This window comes from Natator depressus, chromosome 1 (genome assembly GCF_965152275.1).
Source record: "Natator depressus isolate rNatDep1 chromosome 1, rNatDep2.hap1, whole genome shotgun sequence".
In the NCBI taxonomy this organism is placed as follows: Eukaryota; Metazoa; Chordata; order Testudines; family Cheloniidae; genus Natator; species Natator depressus.
In genome coordinates this window covers 343,587,530-343,600,754 of record NC_134234.1, presented here as the reverse complement: position 1 = coordinate 343,600,754, position 13,225 = coordinate 343,587,530, and the positions used below count along the sequence as shown (strand labels likewise).

At 64.4% G+C, this 13,225-nt stretch overlaps 1 protein-coding gene across 5 annotated transcripts in view; it reads left to right on the top strand.

The window, feature by feature from the left end:
• CCDC136 (coiled-coil domain containing 136) overlaps window positions 1-2,649 on the top strand; it is a 35,899-nt gene extending 33,250 nt beyond the window's left edge. The window contains exons 9-10 of one of the 5 annotated variants that reach the window (XM_074942754.1): window positions 683-785; window positions 2,094-2,251. In XM_074942754.1, the coding sequence (XP_074798855.1) occupies window positions 683-775 (93 nt within the window). In that variant the 3' untranslated portion in view covers window positions 776-785; window positions 2,094-2,251. Of the gene's footprint in view, window positions 1-682; window positions 786-2,093 lie in introns of all 5 variants that reach the window. The other 4 variants (XM_074942756.1, XM_074942753.1, XM_074942755.1 and 1 more) reach the window with 4 other exon arrangements.
• The last annotated feature ends 10,576 nt before the right edge of the window (window positions 2,650-13,225 follow it).

The window sequence follows — 13,225 nt, the reverse complement described above, 5'->3', positions numbered from 1 at the left end:
CCCCGGGGGTGCCACACGGCCGCGGGCAGGGGCGCCGCAGGTGACAGGTGTGGGTAACAACGCTGCCACACTGCCGTGGGGGGTGCCCGGTGGGTGCTGACTGTGCCACGCTCCCACAAGGGATGGGGCTTGTGGGCAATGGCTGTGCCAAGCTGCCGCCTCGCGGGTGCCCACCACTTTCCCACAGACCCCGTTCTTGGCTGGACCCGCTGAGGCAGAGGGGGACGCTGCTCCAGGGAGCCTGAGTGGGGGCGATATGGGGGTCTCAGCCAGCGGCATGCAGGAAGCAGCGCCCAGTGCTGGGGGGAGGTACCAGCCGGGCACAGAAGCTGCCTGGACCCGGACGGCGACGGTTTGAGCCCGGGGCTGGTCAATAGCCGCTGGAGCTGGGGCTTGACCTGGTGCACACTGGGCCAAGGACACTCTGCCAGGGAGCCCCCACCCGCGGCCCAGCCTGACCCACCAGCCCACCCCAGCGCCCCTTCCTGTGGCTCAGCCCCCCAGCAGGAGCCGCCCCCTTCCCAGCTTTGAGAGCCCGCTGGGGCAGGGCTAGGGTGACACCGAGACAAGGCCAAGCAGCCTGTGATTTAATCTCTCTTTTCTCTCCCTTCTCATCTCCATCCACCCCCAACCCCCGGCCTGTGGCTGCCGCCCCATTCCATTCCCTGCTCTCCCCCCATAGAGCCACCCCGCCCCCGAGATCTCCCTCCCCCTCATAGGACTGGTTGTTATAGCGGCTCTGCTCTGGTGCTGGTGGGCCGAGACCTCTTCCTAATGCCGACCAGGTACTGGTATCTCCCCTTCCCCGCGGCCTGGCCCAGGCCCCTGCTTGGCTCTCCCCGTGCATGGCAGGCTGCTCCCAGTCCCGCCGCTGCTTTGGGCCTCCAGCACCTGCCTCCGATCCCTGCCCCTCGCCTCTCCCCTCATCCACCCCTCTGCTCTCCATCTCCCCAGGCGCTTGCTCCGGTCCGCCAGCCAGAGACAGTGCTGGGGAGGGGCATGCCCGCTTGGGAAAGGGGCTGGTGCCTCAAAGGTCAGATACGCTAAAGACATGGCACCTCGTCCCTACTGCTGAGGGCAACAAGTGCCCCTGCGGGTGCCCCGGGCACTGCCCCTGTGTGTGTGTGTGGGGCTGGCGCTGGGGCAACCAACTCCCTTCCCCTGCTGTCACACCTGGCCCTTCCTGCCCCTCTGAGCCCAGTGGCAGGGCCTGCGCCCCAGGTGGCCAGCAGGGGGCACTGTGCATCGGCAGAGGATTCGAGGGGCATCAGTAATGAGGTGTGACGCCCTCAGCACCGGGGTCCTAGCCCCATCTCCACTGCCTCCTCGGCCAGAGCCCCAGTGTGTTCCCCACAATCGGGCTGCAGCACCAGGTCCCTGCCCTGGTGAGAGGCTTTGGGATCCCCGGGCAAAGCCCTCTGAGTGCCCATTGCGGGGCGAGGAGCGCAGGACAAACCCCCCTGCTAAGCAGCCAGCCCCCTGCATGCCTCAGACCCCTCACCATCCCCCCACCCCCTCACAGCATCCCCCAGCTGCCCATGTTTTTTTCCCAGGACTCAAATCCCACAATCCTTTGTGGCTGCCAAGAATCGTGGGACAACGTTTGGCCCCCCAGAGGATGGGAACCAGTGGGCTAGGCGGGGGGAGGGGCGGGCGCCCCATCACTGGGGCCATGGGAAACAAGACGGGGGAGTGGCCCTGGGAGATTGGGGCCCACTGGGTCTGAGCCCAGGGTCCCCCCAGAGAGGGAGCGTGTGAGAGCGAGGGACCCCATCTCTCCGTGCTCCCCTGGGGAAGGCTGCCCCCCACCCAGCTGTTAGCAGCTAGCCAGTAGCTCCGCAGGGCGGCTGGTGAACTCCGGGTCCGAGGTGCCCACCGCTCCCTGCTTGCCGGGGTCCGCTCCTGCTGGCATCACCCCGCAGCTGGGCCACGGGCACGTTTGGAATGGGGGCTCCAGGAGAACCCGCCCCCCCAGGCTCCAGGTGCCTCCCAGCCTGGCCCCCACCCTGCAGCCGCTGAGCAGCCTGGGCTCCCTGGAGGCGCTGGAAGGCTGTGGGGCACAGCACTGACCTCCCCCCCATCTTCCCCCTCAGGTCCCGGCCGGGGGGCTGAAGCCCATCATCCTCTTTGCGGTAGCTGCAGTTGCCTTGCTTCTGTACCCCTGCCTGAAGCGGTCCTGCGCCAGCTCCGTGCCAGCCTGAGGAGCGCCGCGCCTGGGCCATGCCACACACGCACGCGAGATCCGCCCCCTTACCCCCCATGGCCTGCTGCCACTGGGAGGGCTGGAGACCCTTGCTCCAGCCCCCCTCAGTGCATGGAGGTCACCCCCCACCCCCGGTCAGTCATGCCATGGCAGCATCTGCCCCCCCGTTACTGCATCGGGGCTCAGGGTCAGGGACACTGCATCTGTGGGGCAGGGAAGGGAGACTCCAGCCCCCTGCAGGTCAGCCCAGGATGCTGCTCTGGTGGGTGCGTGGATGTGTGGGGTGGCTGGGATAGGGAGGGGGTGGGCTGCAGGCCCCGTGGGAGAGTGAGGGGCTCCCTGGAAAGCGGCCTCAGCCATCCCTGGGGCTCCCCCCTCTGAGCTGGGTCCGGTCCCATTGGATCATAGCACCAACTAGTGGGGAGGTGGGGGGTAACAGGGGTCCCTGCCATCGACTCCCCAAACAGAACCTGTTCCAGTGGAGCCCCAGCCCCTGCCCTGCCCCCTCTATCCCAGCCCCCGCCCTGCCCCCCCTCCATCCCAGCCCCCACCCTGACCCGCACTGCTCCCCCACCATCCCAGCCCCCGCCCTGCCATGGGGGAGCTGGGATCCCAAGGGAACCCCAGCCAGGGCTCTGGTCATTTCCAGCGCGAGTCTGGTTCCCAGCCAGGCCAGCCCAGCTGCGCCGGGAGCCCCTCTGTGTGCCCCACCAGGGGAGGTTCACACTGCCTGGCTCTCGGCGCCCCTATGTGGCCACTGCCATGGAGCATTGTTACCTCGGACAAGCTGCCGACAGCCTGGGAGTGGCAGGATAGGCCTTGGCCGGGGTAGGGAGGATGGGCACCAGCCTGCCACCCCCCCTTCTGCCAGGGACTGTGCCAGGTCTCCACCCTACACCTCCACCGAAGCCCAGCCCTTCCGAACTTGCGCCCACCTCTTCCTCCCCACTCCCCTCTCCAGAACACATTGGCTCCTCTCCAGGTCGGCCTGAGGGGGGCGCTAGAGACCAATACCCAATGCTCCCCGCCCCACCCACCAGAACCCTGCCCCCTGCTGGCCTGGCGCTCGGCGTGATCCACTGCAATAATTGAAAACCAAGGAGGTCACGTGGTGCTTGAAGCAGCGGGCAAGCCTGGGCCAGAGTTTTTAGTTGGCAATATTTAAAATCTGTCTTTACACTTGTGCTCCACGTCTGGGAAGGTCTGACTGTCTCGGTGCCATTCAGCAGGGAAGACCCAGGTGCCAGACAGTCCCTAGGGAGAGAGATTTATTTATTTTTAAAGCGGGAGCCCCCCTGGTTTCCTCGTCTCCACCCGGGCGTTGCATCTCGCTGTCACCCCTTCGCCCGAGGGCCCCTGCTACAAACCTTCCCCCGTCACCTCATTTCAATGTTAGCGCACCCCTTTCTTCTGCCCTCGGCGTGCAAGCCGTGGGCGCTGGCCCCAGGGCTGTGTGGGTGGCGTTTGCACGCTCACTGGTGTCACGACTGCTCGTGAACGGTCAGCACGGACGGGCAGGGAGGGGGCTGTTCAAAAGAAAGGGGCTCTCATGGGGTCTTCAAAATGGCCCCGAAGCTTGACACCTTTCCCTGGGCATGTATTCTGGAAGTGCCTGCATTTGGGCTGCGGGGGGCTGACCTGGCCCCGTGGCCGGCTCCTGTTCTGGCCTGTCCGTGCCGAGCCCTGCGTCCCTGCTCTCCAACTGGACCTGCGGCTGCCCCCCCGACTCGCGCGCTCGGGGGCTCCCTCTCTTTGTGGTTGTTGAATGTTGTAACTTGGTAAAAGAACTTTCTAAATCCACGGAGCCTGGATCTGTCCTGGGAGTTGCCTCGTGCTGGGCGGGGGCTGAGCCAGACTCACAGGTTGGACCCGGGGTAGAGCAAGAACCCGGCCTGAGCAAGCCCCACTTCTGGGGACACCAAAGGGGGCTGGCCCAGCCTGTGCTGGGAGACAGACCTGAGGGGAGCCGCTGCCTGCTCTGAAGCCATGGGTCAGGATCCTGCTCTGGGGGAGTCGATGGGAAATTTCCCCCAGCTGCAACCCTGGGCCCTGTCCAGAATGGCCCAGATGCTGTGGGGATGGGCACCTTCCGAGGCAGCGTAAAGCCAAGCCCAGAAGGAGCTCCTGGCTGCTGGGGTTGCTGGGCCCCGCTGTGACTGCGCAGGGGCACTCTCCTCGGGGGCTAGCTGATGGCACACCTGCATCGCTGCTCCGTGACGGTGGAGAGAACGCTAGGCTGGAGAAATGGGGCTCCAGCTTCTCCCCAGAGCCAGCTCAGGCAGGAGCCAGAGCGCTCCCCAGCTGCTCTCCTCAGCTCCAGGTTTCTAGCCCAGCCTGTCCCTGTCCAGCCCCCTCCTGAGCAGGCTCAGGGCCAGGCCTGGACCAGTTTGCCCCCCACGCACCATAAGAGCCTTGAGCATAGCCCAAGCCAGGACACTCCCCCTTGCCCTGGGCACTGCATGGAGCGCGCGGCCCGCAGCCCCAGGGGCTCAGGGCGGTGAGCCAGGCAGGGGTCCAGGGATCGGGGCTACCTGGGCCAGGTCAGCTGGGCTGTGAAGTGCTGGCGCGAGTCTAGGTTCTCTACTCCCCCACACGGCTGGAGGCTGCTCGGTGGGACCCCGCTGGGGCTGCAGATGCAGGGGGTGGCTGGCTGGTGAAATGCCCCTTGCGAGCCCGAAGCCCCCTCCCCTGAGCTCTGACCCGCACAGCCCCTCTGCGGAGGGGCAAGGGCCCATCTGGCCAAGCACACCGTGTTCTCTGCCGGCTGGCAGGGAGTGTGTTCCTCACCCCGGGCCGCGCCAGCCAGGTGCTTCGGGCCAGTGCTCAGCTGCTATATTGAGCTGCAAGGGTCAGGCACAGTGTGACTGTCTGATGGTGCCAGGCTCCTGGGGGCTGGGCCCCCCCCCCGACTCAGCAGCATGGGGGCTGAGTGTGTGCGAGGCCAGGGCCTAGCGTGGCAGATCACCCTCCGGGGAGCTGTCTGCTCGAGGGGCCCCCCGTAACCGGAGGGCTTGGCCACGCTGCCCTCCCTGGCCAGCCCCAGTGCTCGGCAGGCAGCCCCGGCTGGAGGTGCCCAGTGAGGCTCTGGGTTCTCAGCCTGCCCCTAAATCACACGGGCTGAGCCCCTTCCCCGCTGCTGGCCCCCTCTGGCCCAGGGCTCCCCTCCCAGCCTCCTGCCGCTCCATGCTGTGGGGATCGCATCATGCCAGAGGCCTCCCGTGTGCCGGCTTCACCAAGACCGGGTGTGAGGTGGCTGGATCCCATCTGCAGGTCCTGGGGCGGGTGGGGGGGATTTCAGAGAGTGGGGGGCTCTGTGACCAGCTGATGGAGGCCGAGCGAGAGCCGGTGGCTGGGCGCTGAGGCGAGGCGGATGCTGGCCCCACGGTGCTATCTGTGGCCAGGGTGGCGACCGATCCCGGGATCGGCTCCCCGGGGGACAGGGCAGATTGGCCGTCACACAGGGTCTGTGCAGGGGGTCCTGGAGCTCATGCTGGAGCAGAATGGGCCCACCTGACCCTCCGGGTTGGGCCTCTCTGGCTAGGCCCCAGCAGGGACCCTCCCCACTGGGCTGGGGGAGCAGCCGGGAGACCGCCCGGGCCGGTGGGACGAGGGGAATGGGCCCCAGGTGGCAGCCTCCTGGGAAGCGCAGGGGCTGCATGGAGGGAGGGGCGATGCCTTCCTCAGCCCGTGCAAGGCTAGAGCCCCTCAGTGAGCCGGGGGGCTGGAGCAGGCCGAGCCCTGGAAGCACCCGGGCAACCCGGGCAAGGGGGCAGCGTTGGCCCTGGTGGAGCTGGACCCCAGGTGCCCCTCGGAGGAGCGCACCCAGTGGTTGGGCTGGCAGCAAGAGCCATGTCCTGAGTGGGGTGGGGGGTCAGTCCTGTGGGGCGGAGCCAGGGGGCAGGCTGAGAGCACATACACAGCCCCCAGGACACACACACACACAGCCCCAGGACGGACACCCCCCACATCTCTCTCCACTTTCAAACAGCCCCCACTCCTCACCATCCTGTACAACCGCCCCTGGCACCTGCAGCCTTCTTCCCCGCTCCCCATGCCTCATCCTCAGTGCCATGGTGCCGAGAGCTGCCAGTCAGGGCCGGGGCCCTGGACGCCAGGTGCTGCATGTGTACAGAGTCCTTGTCCCACCTCGAGGGGCCGACGTGCCAAGGGGGGGCACCTGAGTGTCGCCAGCAGTGTGGCCGGCAGGCCGCTCCTGGGCTGGCCGGGGAGTTGACGGGGGGAGCATGGAGGTGGAGGACTAGGTATTATCCATCCCTGACAGGTGTTTGTCTAACCTGCTCTTAAAAATCCCCAATGCTGGAGAGTCCACAACCTCCCTGGGCAATTTATTCCGGTGCTTAACTCCCCTGACAGTCGGGAAGTTTTTCCTAATGTCCAACCTAAACCTCCCTGGCTGCAATTTAAGCCCATTGCTTCTTGTCCTAGCCTCACAGGTTAATGAGAAGAATTTTGCCTCCCTCCTCCTTGTAACAATCTTTTATGTACTTGAAAACTGTCATGTCCCCTCTCAGCCTGGTCTTCTCCAGACTAAACAAACCCAATTTTTTCAATCTCCCCTCTTAGGTCATGTTTTCTAGGCCTTTAATCATTTTTGTTACTCTTCTCTGGACTCTCTCCAAGTTGGCCACATCTTCCCTGAAATGTGGCATCCAGAACTGGACACAAGACTCCAGTTGAGGCCTAATCAGCGCAGAGTAGAGCAGAAGAATTACTTCTCGTGTCTTGCTTACAACACCCCCGTTAATACAGCCCAGAGTGACGTTTGCTTTGTTTGCAAGTGTTACACTCTTGACTCATGTTTAGCTTGTGATCCACTAGGACCCCCAGATCCCTTTCCGCAGTCCTCCTTCCTAGGCCGTCATTTCCCGTTCTGTATGCGTGCAACTGATTGTTGCTTCCCATGCGGAGTGCTTGCCATTGTCCTTACTGAATTTAATCCTATTTACTTCAGACCATTTCTCCAGTTTGCCCAGATCATTTTGAATTTTAATCCTGTCCTCCAAAGCACTTGCAACCCCTCCCAGTGTGGTATCGCCCACAAACTCTCTAAGTGTACTCTCAATGCCAGTATCTAAGCATTGATGAAGATATTGAACAGAACCGGACCCAGACCTGATCCCTGCGGGACCCCACTCGTTATGCCCGTCCAGCCTGACTGTGAAGCACTGATAACTCCTCTCTGGGAACCGTTTTCAACCAGTTCTGCACCCACTTTATAGCAGCTCCATCTAGGTTGTGTTTCCCTCGTTTGTTTATGAGAAGGTCACGCGAGATAGTATCAAAAGCCTGACTAAAGTCAAGCTAGACCATATCTATCTAGTCTAACCATCTATCTGTCTGCCTGTCTCCGTACACACACCCTGTCGTTTGCACTGTGTGCTTTGTGACTGTCCCCAGCGCCTGGCGTGAGTGTGCAAAGGGCGAGGAGTATTTCTGGCTGCTGATGCCGGGTCCACTCTGACTCGGCCCTTTATTAATAGCGGCCCCGGCTCGGGTTCCCTCTGCTCCTGGTTATTCAGGAATCCCAGGCGGCCGGCTGCAGAGACCCCCATCCCCCACCCCAAGCATGGAGCTCCCGTCCCCCAGGGCCCCTGCACAGGACTCTCCCTGATGAGCCCAATGCAGGGACTGCAGCCTGGAGATGATGGCTGGGGAGTGGGGAGTTAGCTGGGGCTTGGATCCACTGGGCCCATTCCAGCCTCCTGGTACCTCCCTGCCCAGCCCTCTCCCCAACACAGCCCCCCCCCCAGCCCCAATAGCCAGCCCTGGAGGGGGGCAGTCAGGCCAAGCTCTCCACTGTACAGAGGGGGAAACTGAGGCACAGTGCAGGGGAGGTGATCTGCCCGAGGTCACCCAACAAGCCAGGAATGGGACCCAGGATTCCCTGCTTAGCCCACTAGCCCATGCGGCCTCTCTCACTAGCCCCCACCCCAGTGGGCTGGCCACATGCTGCTGGGGAGAATACGGCCCCCCATTCTAGGGGCAGGTGGTAAAAGGATGTGGGATGATTGCAGAAGGTGCAGAGCAAAGGCTGGAGGAAATTGGCGCCCGTGAGCAGCTGAAGGAGCTCAGCGGGTCAGCTCACCCAAAGGAGAGCGAGGGGAGCCTGGATTATAGGGCCGGAGGCCATCCATGGGGAGAAACTCCCGGGCACCCCTGGGTGCTCCGAGCTGGCAGGGAAAGGTGGTACAAGCAGCCCCGGCCGGACGCGGGAGCTGGACCAATTTCAATCAGAAACCAGGCACGCCCTGTGAACAGGGAGCGTGGGTGACTGGGGCAGTGGGGGATTCGCCATCTCGGGAGAGCTCCCTGGCCTTTGGGGCTCCAGGTCCTCGCGTGACGCCATGCTGGGGATACCGTTGGGCAGCCCCCCTCTCTCTGGTCTGGCTCCCATTGTGCCCCGGCTCCTCACCCCCGCCCCATGGAGAAGACACACCCAGGGCAGCGGGCGCAGAGCAAGCACAAGGCGCCACCTCTTGCGTGGAGCTGATCTGGGGAACTCCTTGCCGCAGGGGATGCTGCTGCTGGATAGCGTTCAGAGCTGGGCAGCCTATGAATAAGGTCAAAGCTCAGGCTGATCCCTGCAGGGGTCTCCTCACTATGTACCATGCTGGCCAGGGCTAGGACCGACATCCCCCCCCCCCCCCGCAGCTGTCAGCACCTGTGCCAGGGCAGGACACAGGCTCCGTGGGTTGATGGCCTGCTTAGGTGCCACAGGGTGGGGGATGCAGGTCTGGTGTGGCCTGGAGACCCAGCTCTGGGCCTACCTGGGATGCAGCACGTCTCTCACCCAGGGCAGGGTGGTGTTTGCTCCGTGGCCTCTGGGCAGACGGTGCCCAGGTCCTCCAGCACCTGCTTGGCCACCGCGTCTGCTCCGTGCCTGCCCAGCGGGGCTCGTCTCCCAGGGCCAGCACGGAGCTGGGGCTGGCTGATCCCTCGCGGACTAAGTGCAGGGCATCGGGCACATGCCTGGCAGGGCCTGGAAGCTAGGGGTGCGACCAGCTGCCCCTTCCCTGTGCCCCGCTGTCCGTCCATCCGCCCCTGAGCCGAGGGAGCTCCGGCCTCGCAGCAAGGGCCCCGGCTGGGCTGTCAGCCACTCGGCTGGCTGCTCATTTGTTCCGGTTCTTTGCTCAGCTGGGTCGATGGAGCTTGTAGCACCAGCGGGGGAGTCACCTTGGCTCTGAAATACCGAAGGGCCATTCCCGGCTCCAGCATCTGCCACGAGGGGCTCAGCGCCCTTGGCAAGCAATCCGTTCCCCCAGCAAGGGCGGCCGGCGGGATGGGTCCCTGTATCGCAGCTGGGGAAACCAAGGCAGAGTGTTCAGGGGACTCACCCAGAGGGGGGGGCAGAGCGGGGAATAGAACCCAGGAGTCCTGACCCCCACCACCCCCCTGCTCTAACCACCAGACCCCCCTCCACTCCAGAAGCCAGGGATAGAACCCGGGAGTCCTGACCCTCACTACCCTCTGCTCTAAGCACCAGACCCCCCTCCCCTCCAGAGACCAGGGATAGAACCCAGGAGTCCTGACTCTCACCCCTCCTGCTCTAACCACCAGACCCCCCTCCCCTCCAGAAGCCAGGGCTAGAACCCAGGAGTCCTGACTCCGAGCAAACCGCTTCTCTAACCACTACACTGTGCTGCCTCCCCCCCCCCACCTCGCCCCTGGATTCTTTCCTAATTCTATCCTATCCCATTCCTCCTAGTCATTCCCTGGGGGTGACCATAACCTGCCCCCTGCCAGCTCTGGGGGGGGGTGTCATGGGGCAGCCTGAGGCCCCTGCAACCATGGCACTAGGGGGCCTGCTGCCCTTTGCTGTAGCCGGGCGCACGCTGGCTCTCCATGGGCTGGAAGGTTCCAGGGGCTGGCGGTGAGCCGGGAGATCGGAGAGGACGGGTAATGAGGCAGGACCAGAGGATGATTCATGGCCTGGTCACAGGAGCCGCTTTAAACCCGAGCTGCTGTCTGAGTGAGAAACCGGAACCGACGGGGACACCCGACCCCCGCTGGCTGTCCTGCCCAGAAGGCAGCGCAAGAGCCGATGCCCCACGCCTCGGCCCCCCACCCTTGCCCATGTGCAGGGGACTGCGGATGTTCGTTATTTCTACTAATGGCCAGGCCTGTCCTGACCCCTGCTCAGCTCTTGGCCTGCATTCCATCTTGTGGCAATGAGTTCCACAGGCCAACTCTGCCATGTGTAAACAAAGGCTTCGTTTGCCCCCTGCCAATGCCCCCTCCTCTTCGTTTCCTCTCCAAACTACAGCCTGGGTGTTTCCCTCTCTAGACCCCTGCCTCTGGGTGCACACACCCCCCACCGCCCCCCCGCCCTGCCTTTGCAGCCCAGGGCAGGGAGCTTCGCGAACAAGCAAACACAAGAGGTGATGGTGGGATGTGCAGAGACGCGCGCAGCCGAGGTCGGAGGGAGGCAGAGCCGGGCAGCGAGAGCTGAGGAGCGGGATGAGGCCCTGGGGCAAGAAGCAGGGTGTGAGGCTGAGGCCGGGTGGGCGGCAAGGCCAGGGCCGGGAGCCGAGGGAGGGCAGTGCTGAGATGTCAGGGGGCGCAGTGGTGGGCGCGGGTGGGGTGACGCGCTCATGGGCACACGCTGGCGGCCGGGATCTGGGACGGGGGGTGGGGAAGGGAACACAGGACCGGACGAGACTCCTGGGTCACTCCAGCCCCGTTGCGTGATCCCGTTCCCACATCTCCCCACCTCCAGCTGCAGGCCGGTTCATTTGCCATGCTGGCCCCACAGGAGGCCACCCTCTCGTTGCCAGCTTCAGTTCCCTCCTGGCCAGTTATTTGGTCCTGTGCCGGCTCCATCCTTTAGCTTCCCTGGCTTTCCCTGTCCCTGGCATTCACCCCCCACCCTGACGGATCCCCTCCCAGGCATGTCCACTCTCCTGTCGTGAGACAGCCCCCCATCCCAGCCCTGGTCCGCCCCCCCGCCGGGGCGCAGCTGGCTCTCCTGCACGCGGGATTCCAGGCGACGTCTGGCCAGCGCTTTGTCCGATGCTACGAACCCGGCCCCAGCTTGGCTGGAAGTGCCTCTCCGGTGCCCCCGAGGGGCTGCCCGTCAGACTCTCTCTCTCCTCCTCGGCCACTTTCACTTCAGGAGCCCCCAGCCCAGAGCTTGTGTGTTATTCATGCATGTCCCTTGCTTGCCCTGCGCTTGATTTCCATCCCCTTTCTGATCCCCCAGGGGTTAGGCCGCTCGGCAGCCACCAACACTGGCCATGTGCCGGCACTGGCCACCCCACGGGAGGAGCTGCTTGACCCCAGCAGCCCTGGCCCCCGGCTGGCTGCCATCCGTGCAGGGCCCCGGGGATGCACAGTGGGGAGGCTCTGGGTCTGTGCAGCAGAGCTGTGGGGTCTGACTCACGTGCCCCCACCGTGCCCATCACCCCAGTGTCCAGCTTTACGGCTCCCTCCCCACTGTCTCTAGGGTGCAGACGTGGTAAGGAACGAGCTGGAGCGGAGAGAGCGGGAACGAATGGTCCCCAGGGCATCCCTGCTCCTAGGAGCTCAGCCAAGTGCCCGGGAGGAGCTGGGATGACACGGGGCAGGCGGGATTCAGACACTCCATGTCCTTTGTCCCTTGAGGAAACGCAGCCTGATATTCTATCCGCTCTGGGTGCTCTTCAGGCCTGGGTGACCAGGTGGGTTATTTCTATCCAGGAGAACTGGGTCGAATGCAGTCTGCTGCCTCGGGAGTTGTGCTGCCAGCCAAGCAGTGGCGGGCCGAGTGAACGGCACGTGGTTCGGGGGGCGGTGGGGGGGTCAGGGTGGTTCCCACTGGGCTCAAACTGGGCGCACGGGAAGAGAAGGGAAAAGGGCAGGGCTGAAACAGGAGAAACCTGGGCCAAGCTCAGAGGGGGAGCAGGGGGAACCGGGCAGCACTGGTGCAATCACAACCCGGCTTCTCTTCAGGGGAGCTGGCGGCCCGTCAGCACCGAGCTGCTGGAATCCAACCCTCAGCGGCTGGTGGGGAGCAGACACGGGGTGCACCCGGGGGCGTGGGGAGCGGATTTCGAGGACACGCTGGAATGCTGGGTGGGGGTGGGGAGTGGATGTGACAGTGACATCCCACCAGCATTCACCTGGCAATGTGACCCCAGTGCTACGCTCATTGGGGGCGGGGGGAGCCCCACCATGTGACATGGGAACCCCCCAGCGCCCCGGGATCCCATGGCCAGCCCCAGAGCAAAGGGAAAAGGCAGAAACATTGTGGTGAAGCCTGGCGGGGGGATCCCTGGTGGCCCGGAGCCATTCTCGCCTGGCAAAGTCGCTGGTTAATGACTCCTGCTCCTCCCTGACAGCCGGACTCTCAGCCCTGTGACACCGGCAAGGCCCGCTAGCAGGCGGGAGTGGCCCTGACGCCCCATGCAGGGCCCCGAGAGAGGTGCTGGGCCCACGCGCCCATCAAGAACCCAAAAGCCTCGGGTTTCCCATGTCCCAGGAGCAGCGCTGGTGTTAGTGGAGACGTTGCCAGGGGACTGGGAGGTGCCCAGATGCCTCCTGCAACCCTAGGGGTTGGCCAGTAGCTCCTGTGCCCCGGGAAAGAGAGTAGCCGCACGGGGTCCAGTCCTCTGTGCTGGGCTGCCCACCCTGCGGCAGTGGGTGAGAGCTGTTTACCAGGTGTGGGAGCTGCTCACCAGGGGCAGGAGCTGCTTACCCCACACGGGACCCATTTACCAGGGGTGGGAGCTGTTTACCATGCCCCATAGCTGTTTACCGGCCATGGGAGCTGTTTACCCCCGCTTGGGAGCCGTTTACCCCCGCTTGGGAGCCATTTACCGGGGCGGGAGTGGGAGCCGTTTACCGGGCGCGGGAGCCGTTTACCCGGCGTGGGAGCCGTTTACCCTGGCGCGGGAGCTGTTTGCCAGGTGAGGCCCCGGCTGCGCTGTCGGGCCTGAGCCGTCCCATTGCTCAGCCAGCCGGCCAAGCTGCCCGTCACGTCACGCACCGAGCTGCGGGCTCACTGTGACCACACAGCTCATGGGC